This window comes from Nicotiana sylvestris, chromosome 11 (genome assembly GCF_000393655.2).
Source record: "Nicotiana sylvestris chromosome 11, ASM39365v2, whole genome shotgun sequence".
Lineage (NCBI taxonomy): Eukaryota > Viridiplantae > Streptophyta > Magnoliopsida > Solanales > Solanaceae > Nicotiana > Nicotiana sylvestris.
The window spans coordinates 128,595,589-128,606,958 of NC_091067.1; the positions used below are offsets into that span (position 1 = coordinate 128,595,589).

Genomic DNA, 11,370 nt, shown 5'->3' on the forward strand with positions numbered 1-11,370 from the left:
CAATATTCAATTGAACTAATATGTAATAAATTATAGTTTGAATTCTTTTATGAATTTAAATTCAATAAAATCTAAATGTTTCGAGTGTCATTTCTAATATTTTAAGTTTTAAATTAAACAATCGCATAATTTAACATGATATTAAAATATAAAACATATGTTTGGTTTACACTAGACAAATTCGGACAAACTTTTATTTTCAATTTTAACTTTGACTTTCTTAAAAGGCTTTGGGAGAAGGGTTGTTGAGAATGACATCTTTGTCATCTTGGTGTTTTATCCCAGGATACCCCTTATTCCTTCAACCAAAACGACCCTTTAGACTTTGATCTAGACAATAGGAATGTTGTGATTAAGAAGAATGAGCAAAAATTTCCTGTATAAATCTCTACAAATCTCATTGATATATACATGTATAAGAATGATATACTCTGCAGTATTCGATTTTGTATCTGCAGCTACAGTTCTAATTCCTATAGTAGAAAGAACAAGTTTAGGGGTGTCGAGATTAGCAGGACCCTCTTATCACTTTTAATCAATTTCTGCATGTACATAATCAACAAATACAAAATTCTTCTGCAGTTCGTGGAGGGCGTATGCCAATCCGGCACTTAAAACTGCAAATGAAGCCAAGATAACACGCAGCTTGATATCAGAAGGAATACCTGCAGTTGCGCAGAACACCACTACGGCGCCAATCAGAATCTTTTGCAATCTCTCGAATGTGTAGTAAGCATTTCTGCAAGATGAACACTTGAGTGTATGTTGCTCGAATCTATCCATCATCTGTAATATAACGATATGAAGAATTAGAATAAGAAAAACATTTGTAAAAGTAATCCATATATTACAAGGGCGAAGATATGAAGATAGGTCTCAAGAAGGAAATGGACAAGAAAAATATCCAAAGAGCAAATTGATTCTTTCTCTTCCTTCTAGCGAATTCAGTTGGTTTTGGAGTTCAAGAATCCATGCCTGGCGTTTGGATAAGACTGTAGATGGCAATGGTGGTTGGTCTACGTTACCAAACCATTCAGGTTGACTATTGCCATGCCGTCTAAGCCAATTTCGAAATGCCAAGACGAAGCGATCAGCTTGAGTGGGTGTAAATGTGAGTTTTGTGTACTCCTTGTTGACATCAGTAGAATTCTCCTTTGACTTTGCAAGAAAGATCTTCTCTTGCCCTTGAAGAACAATCATATCCCCATCATACACCTTATTCGAAGTCCAGTGTTCTTGCCATCTAGGAAAAACCTGTCAACGCATCATGAAAATGCCAGTTATTATGATAAAATATTACCCGCTGAACTATGAACAGATCATCAGTCGTTCCAACACCCCACTGAATGATAAATCGTCAATGCTATAGCCACGGATCTACTTTGAAATCAGAAGATAGGAATATTATGTCATTCACCATTTCTCTTGGACAAAGTATCAGCACCAAGTATTGTTGAGACCATAGAAGGCGTATGTCAACTTGGTGTTCTTGCAAAAACACATGATTCACTTTCCACTATTTCTAACGTCACTGAATAAAAGCAGGACTTGTACCTTGGTATGGGAACTGATAAGACTTGATCTAATTGCGTTTTTTCTCGTTGCTGTTTATTTACTTTATTGCTTTTACTGTATTGATGATAAGGTATTGTCTTTTTGTCATACTAGACTAATAAGTCAAATTCTTTTACAGGAAACCATTTGAATATTCAGAATCAGATTTTAGATCAGTCTCATTCTAGTTATCCCCCATACTTTGCATTGCTACTTTTTTTCTTTTTCTCCCAGCTCACCTTCTTCATGTGCCATTTATCTCGTACGATTTCCTACCGAGGTGGTGGGAGCCTATAGTAGATCCAAAACCTCTGTGCCCACCTTAAAGCCGATGGAATAAAAGCTTATGGCTTTGATAGGTTTTTAAGGTCTTCACTGAGTTGATAGTACAGAAATTTTGTGAATGACATGGAAAACGAGACACAAGTTGAACTAATTTCTGCAGTAATTTGAATTCCCAAATTGTGAGATAGGAAATCCATGGACCAATTAAATACATTTTGCTAAAGAATTTTAATCTACACATAAATATAAAAAAAAAAGATATTGAGCTAGTATATCACCAATATGTTTTGGTTTTGGGGGGGTTTGTTAGTTACAGTAAAAATGTCACCACCTCAACCATGTGATGAATTTTTTTGGAACATATAGGAACACCTTTCATTTGTTCCCAAGGGCATATACAAGAGTAGAATTATTGGAAAAATTTGTAAAATAGAAGCATTATTACCTGCCACCAAGCAGGCCCAGGCACTGTAAACTGGAAGAAGTTTCGAGCACTACAAACAATTGATCGGGTCTTTCCAGGTGCCATTGGTACATTAAAAGAACAAATCCATATAACCCACTTCTGATCACCGACGATTGGAAGCTTTGTGTCAATCTCTATTCTGGAAAAAATTCCAACGAGATCTTAGTTATACAGGCATGCAAATAGTTGCAGAATAAATGCAGCCAACATTTACATAGAACAGGTAATTCATACAAAGACATGCACACCAAACACCACGAATATGCACCGGGTTTGGAAATGCTATGAACCCATGATTTCTATAAAAAAGAATCTTCACACTATATGATCAAAACAATTACTAGCATTAAATAACCTTACAGAACCCGGTCTTAAACAGGATATAAGGCTACTGATTAATAGCGTCGCAATTTGTTGGCAGATAACAAAACTTTTTTAAGCAAGGGAAAGGGAAAGATTGATGCAAGCTTATCAACCTAAAGATGATTAATCACTATTGATAAATACATGTTTGCTGCCTTGACAGTCAGGAAAGATGATCTACTTTTGGGATGATGAACTTACTTATTCATGGAGTAACAAGGTGCAACAAACTTTGCAGTAATTTTTGGTTTATCATTGTTTGCACCTGCAAAACCCCACGGTCCAGATGCCTCCATCTTAAATGGCAAGGGCTTGGCTCTATCTCGCCTTCCAGTAACCTGTAAAATGTAATAAGTAAGCTAAGAGACTTTCTTGTTGGACACTAAGCAAGCTGCAGCAATATTGCTCTAGTTGATGCGGATATATCTATGCATACATTTGCATTCTAGTCGATGTGCATATATGCATACACTGCAGTTTGTTGTCTCATATATATGTGAACAATTCAGGTATTTAATTCTACATCTCCATTCTCCATCAAAAGGGCAGCCCAGTGCACTAAGCTCCCGCTATGCGTAGGGTCCAGCGAAGGGCCGGACCAATCTCCATTCTCCATCAAGCTTTGGAATCCTCCTTTAATAGGTTAATTATTAAAGTGATTTAACCACAGGAGAAGATGAAAGCTATACTTCACAGCAACAGAAATATATTTACAGAACACACAGTAGCTGCTATTTTGGTACTTTTGAGGAGTGAGGACTGTATAGCATGCATTATATCTACTACATTGGCATAAGCATACAATGATTTTGAGACTTGAATCTCATAAATATCAACTTCTACTTCAGCAAGTGTACTGAAGCCAAATAAGAAACAACATCCAAGTCAGAGCATGATGTTCTGTTTCCAGAATGTCCTAATCCTGTCAACTTCATTTTTTAAGATGCTAAGATTGAAATTTTTTCCATTAACTGATAAAAGCAGCACAGAAGTCATAAAGTGATACTTAATACTCTAGGTTCCAGAGAGTATATACTTCCATCAATTGCTCCAGAAGTGTGGATTTACTTATCTTTGGACAGAAAGTAAGGCTATGACTACACCTTAATACCACACCAGATAACTTGAACAGAAAACCTTCTAGGGAGCAATCTTAAATCTGTTTATATGATCCGTCCAAGCTGAGAGTCGAGCTACTGTCCTAGAAGCCCAAAAATCCGCATTCTTCACATGTTAAACAGGAAGTTTATATGGTGCCGACATACCAAACAACCCCTAGCTTATGAGAACTCACCACTCAGCACCAAAACACCAAAGTCTATTTTCGTTTTTTTCCTGGGAAAGGATAAATCTTGAACTAGAAACTATGGCACACCTGTGTGCATATTCTTAGTATAAAAGTATTTTGATTGGTCATATAAGTAAATAACTGTAAGGATAAGTGTAATATATAGAGAATTTAGTTTTTGGGTAACCCTGAACTTGTTTTAAAAGACAAATTGGTAAGTATTGGAATGAATTGAATAGCAGAATGGATAGAGGATTCATATAGTAGACTACAACTAGTTTGGGAATGGGATGTCACTATTCATCTAATATAAATTAGTAATAATTATAGTAGAAAAATAAATCTAGTAATTAAGAGTAACAAAAGAGAGGATAATGACTTGAAAATAGGGAGTAGAGCATAGCAAAAAGATCAATTTAATGCTATTTCCAGTCAAGCTAGTGTTAAAGTATGTGACCATCTTATCTAAAAGCTTAAGTTGTTAGAGAGAACACACTTTTATTTATTTAATTATGTCTTCAACACGCCCCCTCGGCTTTATTCTTTTTGATGAGCCAAGCACGTGAAAATTCTTTTTGATGTTGGGTGGCAGTGAGACTCGAACCCAGGACCTCTGCCTACTCTGATACCACGTTAAAGTACGTGACCATCTCATCTAAAAGCTTAAGTTATTAGAGAGAACACACTTTTATTTATTTAATTATGTCTTCAACAACTAGCAGTAGGAACTTGAGGGCAATTTTGGTCTTAAGAAATAGAGAATGACCACAGTTTTAAGAAACACCAAGATAGTTAATAAGGTTGACAACTTTATTAGTAGTATAGATAACAGATGGAGTAATACTATTTATTCCTCCCAAAAATATGCATTGGTATCCCCCTTTTTTTTTTGGAGAACTAGAAGATTAAGAAGTCTCTTTCCTGTATATCTTATTCATGCTCTTCTTGACCCACTCTTCTCTGATTAATCTGTTTCCATAACTGATTGGCTATGGTAACTAACAAACTTTTCACCGAACTGACCAGTCCCTACTGTCACGTCCTTCTTGAACTAAGCGCACGTGTGGTACTTGACAATTTGCTCACGATCTTGCACAACTCGCTCACGATCTTGCTATGTCAAATCATCCTAAAATACTACACTCAAGATCGCTAAGAAATTGTTAGATAAGAAAGACGAGAAATTTGCGAAAGGAAGCTTTTTATTGTAGAAAACTTGATTGTTTTACTGATGATTTACAAATGGATGGTCTCCTAGTTATACTAGTCTCTTAGGGGCTAGTGTATAAATATTAATTGTTGTACAAGTCCTTAGTATTTACAAGAAAAGGGCTTTCTCTAGAATTATCTACAAAGCTAGAAAGTTTCAAAGACTTCCCTAGCAATTCCATAGGGTTTTAAGGTCTTTCATGGAGAATTTCTATATTTCTCTAGAACCTTCCCACATGTGCTAGTCTCCTTCCTATGTAAGCTTTCCACGTGGCAAAAATATATGTCAATGGCACCTATGTGGTGGGTCATGACACTATGCTCATCTTTGCTGAGTCTTGCATGATCAATATTCTAATCAAGTTTTCAGACGTCACAAGTTATTTATTTGTTCCAAATATATACTTGTTTCGGCCCAACAAAATATACCACATTATGTTTTTAGTAACTTAAGTTCCTTTATCTGAATGTAAAATGTGGCATCTAAAAGTTCAATCTACTACAAGTATCATCTCAAGGATCACATAGCACTACATCAAAAGATTTCCTCACTTTTGTAAATTTCACCTATTAGTTTAAATGTATCTCTTAGAGACTCCAACTGATAATTAATTGATACGTTTCTTTTTCGAATCTTCGTCTAATGAAACAGACAACTATGGCCATACGGAAGGAGTCTATAGTTTGGGAGTGGCAGTATACTTCTTCCTTTTCCTTTCCTCTGTTCTCTACCGAGTAGATGTAGTTTATATCCTGTTGCTCTTCAACAATTTGACAGGTCGCCAGAGTCAAGTACTGGGTTGTTTCAATAATTTTCTATATTTACATACTGTATTAAAGAATAAGAGTTCTACTTATGGAAGCTGAATTTTATTACTCGGATTAAAAATTGGGTTATCCAGTAGGAAATGAGTTACAAGTTAAAAGAATTCACAGATTGAGCTTAGTCTTTGGTTTTTATTTGAAGGCCTGAATCAAGGTTAGTAACCGGTTTGTGCTCAGCTCCTTATCGCATATTCATTGAACCCACTTCAGCTTGAGGTTTCTTACTAGTTTAAACAATGTATCATGCTGGTTTAATACTCAAGCTGATCGCTAAGCTGCAAGTACTAGAATAAAATTTGATCTAAGCTTGAAAAGGCTGAACTTGAGTAGCTAATATCTGCCTTAGTCAACTTGATAATGAACTAGTAAATAAGTAAATAAAACCTTAGGGCCCAAAGTGGATTTTTAATTATTTTAGAAGCCGAAGGGATCAAAATGCTGCATATTTACCTTGTGATGCGCAAACTCGATGTGAGAAGGATCAGAGACATTCTCCATGAGAGTATCATAGCCATAAAACAAATCGCGCTGAATTGTCACTGTTGCAAACTCAGGCTTATCAAAATCTTCAGGCAACCTAAAGAATCCCATTAAAAAAACTAGTAAGAATATGTTAAAACAATTCACTAAAGTATAATCAAGATTACTTAATGTAACATTAAAAAACTCGGGATGACTATCGAACGATAACGTAATAAAATAATCAGCATATTTTAAGTAAGTCACTATAGTAAAGATAACCTATTAGTATAATATAACCCAACACCACATGATTAATAAACAATAGTTTTCCCAATAAACAACTATAATAAGGAGTGAGAAACTTACATAGGGGCTTTAGTTTCTTGAGCTCTCTCCCAAGCATTCTCATCAGGCCAAACAAAGAGTAATCCTTGAGAAACCATAGTAGGAAATCTAGTAGCACATGCCCTTGGAGATTGAACAGCTTTAGCTTCAGGTCCTTCAGATGCAGCCTGAGGTATCCTTGTACAAGATCCACATCCATTAAATGACCATCCATGATATGAACACTGCAAATCCCCATTTTCATCTATTCTCCCTTCCTACCAAACAAAAAACACCCACATTTCAAAATCTTGAAAAAAGTTACAATTTTTAGGCAAAATTGCTAAAAATTGAGAAGAGGGTCAATAGGATAAAACACCCATATTTCAAAATCTTGAAAAAGATTCAATTTTTAAGCAAAATTTCTAAAAATTGAGAAGAGGGTCAATAGGATAAAACACCCATATTTCAAAATATTGAAAAAGTTTCATTTTTTAAGCAAAACAAAACACCCACATGTCAAAATGTTGAAAAAGATTCAAATTTTTAAGCAAATTTGAGAAAGTGGGTCAACATGATAAAACACCCACATGTCAAAATCTTGAAAAAGATTCAATTTTTAAGCAAAATTGAGAAATGGGGTTAATTGGATTTACTGATAAAGGAGCAAGGCGATGAGGGCATTTGTCATCAAAAGCAACCCACTGAGAGTTAGATTTATCAAACCAGAGAACTAAGTCTCGATTGAGGAGCTGAAACGGGGTAGGTGAATTAGGGTCAAGATCTTCAACTAAAGAAACTGGGTACCAATGATCTCTCCAAGAGAATTTTGAGGATGAATCTTGTTCATCATCTTGTGTATTTACTTCATCAATATCATTAGTGGTGTTAGTGGAAGGTGTTGTTGGGGGTGAAGCTACTCTAAGAGGAGTTGAAATTGGCCTTCTTTTTCTTCTTTTACTTTGATAAAAAAATTGGGTTTTAGTAGGGAGAGAAGAATGAAAGGAAGAAGAAAGTGAAAGAATTTGAGGAGTTGGTGGTGGAGAGTATAATAGAGAAGAAGCCATTGGGTTAATGTGATGAAATTGAGCTGAGCTAATGAATTTTTTCATGTGAAGGGACTAATATTATATTTAATGGAGTAAAGAAGAAAAAGAAGAAGGGTTTGCGTGCAAGATATGAGCAATGTGTTGAATTGAGTTTGGTTGTTTTTTGGTGAGTTTTCTGGACGTATCTTAGTGAAGGGGCCAGAAAGAAAAGGAAAGGTGTGGGCAACATAAGAAGAAGAGAGCGTAAACTGTGAAAGTAGGAGATGAATGGTTAACTGTCAACGACTCAACGGTCAAGGTTTGAAGACTGATCTACGTACACGATCACGTCGATTGGTGTTTTTAATGGTCACGATACAGTAATGTTTTTTTTTTCTCCTCAAGGCAAGACACTTTTTGGTTTCTCGATTTTTAAGTTCGTTCTTCCTTTGAACTTTCACTTGTTGATGCGCTTCTCACTACTGCTCATTTTGTTGGGAGTCAGGAAACCTAAATAATGAGTTTTGGGACTTAAAATACCTTTATATAGTTAAAAAAAAGTTATTTTTCTAACTAAAATACAGTATTATACTATATTTTAGTTTAACGAAAATTTAGTCGTTAAAGAAAAAAGTAGTATAATACTGCGTTTTAATAAAGTGCAGTATTATACTGCATTTTAGTAAAGCGCAGTATTATACTGCATTTTCATTCTTCAATTTAAAATCCCCCTTTCTTCCCCACCCACGACAGAAGCAGCCCCCTCCATTAAAATACTCCTAACAGCAGCGGTCCCCCCCCCCCCGATTTTTTTAAAAAAAACTCTAGTGGACCCCACCCGTCACACAAAAAGTGAAGATTGTAGGTCCCTCATACAACCCAAGTCTTCGATTGTTGTGGTTTCCTTGTTTCGGGCTCAAAATTTCAAATTTCCGACATTTCTAAAAACATAAATCGAGGTATTCTGATTTAGTTTATGTCGAAACTCGTATAATTATGCATATTTGTTTTCTTGAACGTGTTTCCACGTTGATTTGTGTTTTGTTTGCGATTAAATTTATATGTTATTTTTACCCGGATTAAATTATTAGTGTTTAAAAAAAGTTAAAAGTTGAGAAATAAATTGTTAATAAAAATATTCATAAATTTCTTTTACTGTTTTATATGTAATTTCGTGAATGTTATGCTCATATGTCTGTTGTTTTTATTTAGTTTAGATTATTTATTTGCTTAAAGAAAAGTGTCCTTTTAGCGTAGTAAAATATAGAGTCTTATAACATAGTAAAATATAGAGCCTTTTAGCGTAGTAAAATATAGAGCCTTTTAGCGTAGAGTCTCTGTAGTTTAAGTATCTACTAACTACAAACTCTATCCAATTACACTTTACAAAAATTAATTATTTAATTTATAAAACAAACACACAGAACTAACAAATTAATATATGTTGTCAAATTAAATATCGAGCGTGGAACTCATAGATATATACTCTGTCCAATTAAAAATTAATTATTTAATTTATAAAACTAACAAAATTTTAAAAATATTGAAATTGACACACGTAAGAATTCAGGATAGTTTGGTGCTACTGGGCCTCAAATATCCAGCCTAGAACCCATAGATATTTATTGTGTCCACTTAAATAATTAAATATTTAATTTATAAAACTAACAAAATTTTAAAAATATTGAAATTGACACACATAAGAATTCAGGATAGCTTGGTGCTACTGGGCCTCAAATATCGAGCCTGGAACCCATAGATATATACTGTGTCCAGTTAAATAATTAATTATTAATTATTATAACACTAACAAAATTTTAAAAATATTGAAATTGACACACATAAGAATTCGGGATAGCTTGGTGCTACTGGGCCTCAAATATCGAGCCTGGAACCCATAGATATACTCTGTCCAGTTAAATAATTAAATATTAATTATTATAACACAAACAAAATTGTAAAAATATTGAAATTGATACACATAAGAATTCAGGATAGCTTGGTGTTACTTGGCCTCAAATATCGAGTCTGGAACCCATAGATATATAATGTGCCCAGTTAAATAATTAAATATTAATTATTATAACACAAACACACAATTAATATTGTTTAATTTACAGTAGATGACATGGACGTGTCGTCTGTGCATCCTGGACCAGCCTCGGATCAGATATTAGTGTTATATAGCAATCATAGGTCCGCCTACGTATGGGAGGGACAACTAGTGGATCAGACTCTCCGCGCCGGGAGACCGGACGACGTGTGGGACTTTTTGAGGGAGAGATCTTTCCATCCTCGCGTAGTCGAGTGCCTCATTAATACAGGCTTCTATAGGATTTTTGAGATTGGGCGACCGCAGCTCGACTGGTCTCTGATCACGGCGTTGATAGAGCGGTGGTGACCGGAGACGCACACTTTTCACCTGCCCATTGGTGAGGCCACCATCACGCTTCAGGATGTTCAGGTTTTATATGGGCTGCGTGCTGATGGACTGGCCGTTGCACTGCCTCAGTATATCAGATCTATGACGCGTGCCCAGTATTTGGACTTGCTGCAGCAGTTTACTAGTTTCAGGCCACAGGGTGAGGATGCAGCTAGAGGGGGCAGTCGCATTGTTGTGACAACTATTAGACAGCATTTGGAGGTATTGCACCCCGACATCATCGATGAGATAGATGATCTCCATATTCACCGGTACACGAGGTTGGCACTGCTCCTTCTTTTTGGGGGTGTTTTGTTCCCGAACACTTCGGGGAAATCTAGTGAGTATGCGATTTCTACATCATCTTCAGCAGCTAGATGAGTTACCCCAGTACAGTTGGGGTGTTGCTGTTCTCGCTTACTTGTATAAGAGTATGTGTCGGGCTAGCATGGGCACCTAGAGCGACATATGTGATTTTCTGCCGCTTCTACAGGTGACAACATATTCGAATACACTGTTCATTACTTCCAATTCTATATAGTCAAAATGACTCTTAAATTTTACGTCAGACCTTGTATGTTAGGTTTGGGTTTGGGAGCGGTTCCTGCCATTGCAGCCACCTCTACCACCGTTACCTTCGGATGTAGCACCTCTGTTTCTCCCTTTAGCTAGGAGGTGGGTTCTCCAGCGTGGGAACTACCGAGGCATTGATGCTCATCATAATCTCCCCCTTATCAGGGATGTGTTGGATATGCTGGAGGCCGCACAGGTAAATATGTACCTAAACTTACTTTGATAGTTCATTTGGACGCCATACAACGACGAGTTGATAGCTGGCCTGCCCGATTATTGCTCGGTCAACCGACAGCTTTGGAGAACTTCCGTCCCGCTGATGTGCCTTGATGTTGTGGAGAATCATGCCACAGAGCGGGTACTTCGCTAGTTTGATCGTCCACAGACTATACTAAGGGTGTCTAACGGGTGGGCCGGGCCGAGCTGGGTAAGCAAAATTTGGAACCGTACGTGTTGGGGCTTACCGGGTTTAACGGGTTCAGATTCATCCGGGTAAAAAATGAACCGCAAGGGTTACTGGTACAAGGGGCCGGGTCGGGCCGGGTTAGCGTAATTTTTAATTTTTTTTTGT

General features: G+C 36.3%; 1 protein-coding gene across 1 annotated transcript; it reads right to left on the minus strand.

Moving 5' to 3' along the window:
• Positions 1-362: 362 nt before the first annotated feature.
• LOC104230562 (pheophorbide a oxygenase, chloroplastic) lies at positions 363-8,098 on the minus strand. Its single transcript, XM_009783401.2, has 7 exons — positions 7,433-8,098; positions 6,819-7,054; positions 6,441-6,567; positions 2,870-3,006; positions 2,285-2,444; positions 976-1,254; positions 363-786 (listed from the first exon to the last, which is right to left on the minus strand). The coding sequence occupies exons 1-7, from the start codon at positions 7,886-7,888 to the stop codon at positions 532-534; spliced, it is 1,650 nt and encodes a 549-aa protein (XP_009781703.1). The 5' UTR covers positions 7,889-8,098; the 3' UTR covers positions 363-531.
• Between the last annotated feature and the right edge of the window lie 3,272 nt (positions 8,099-11,370).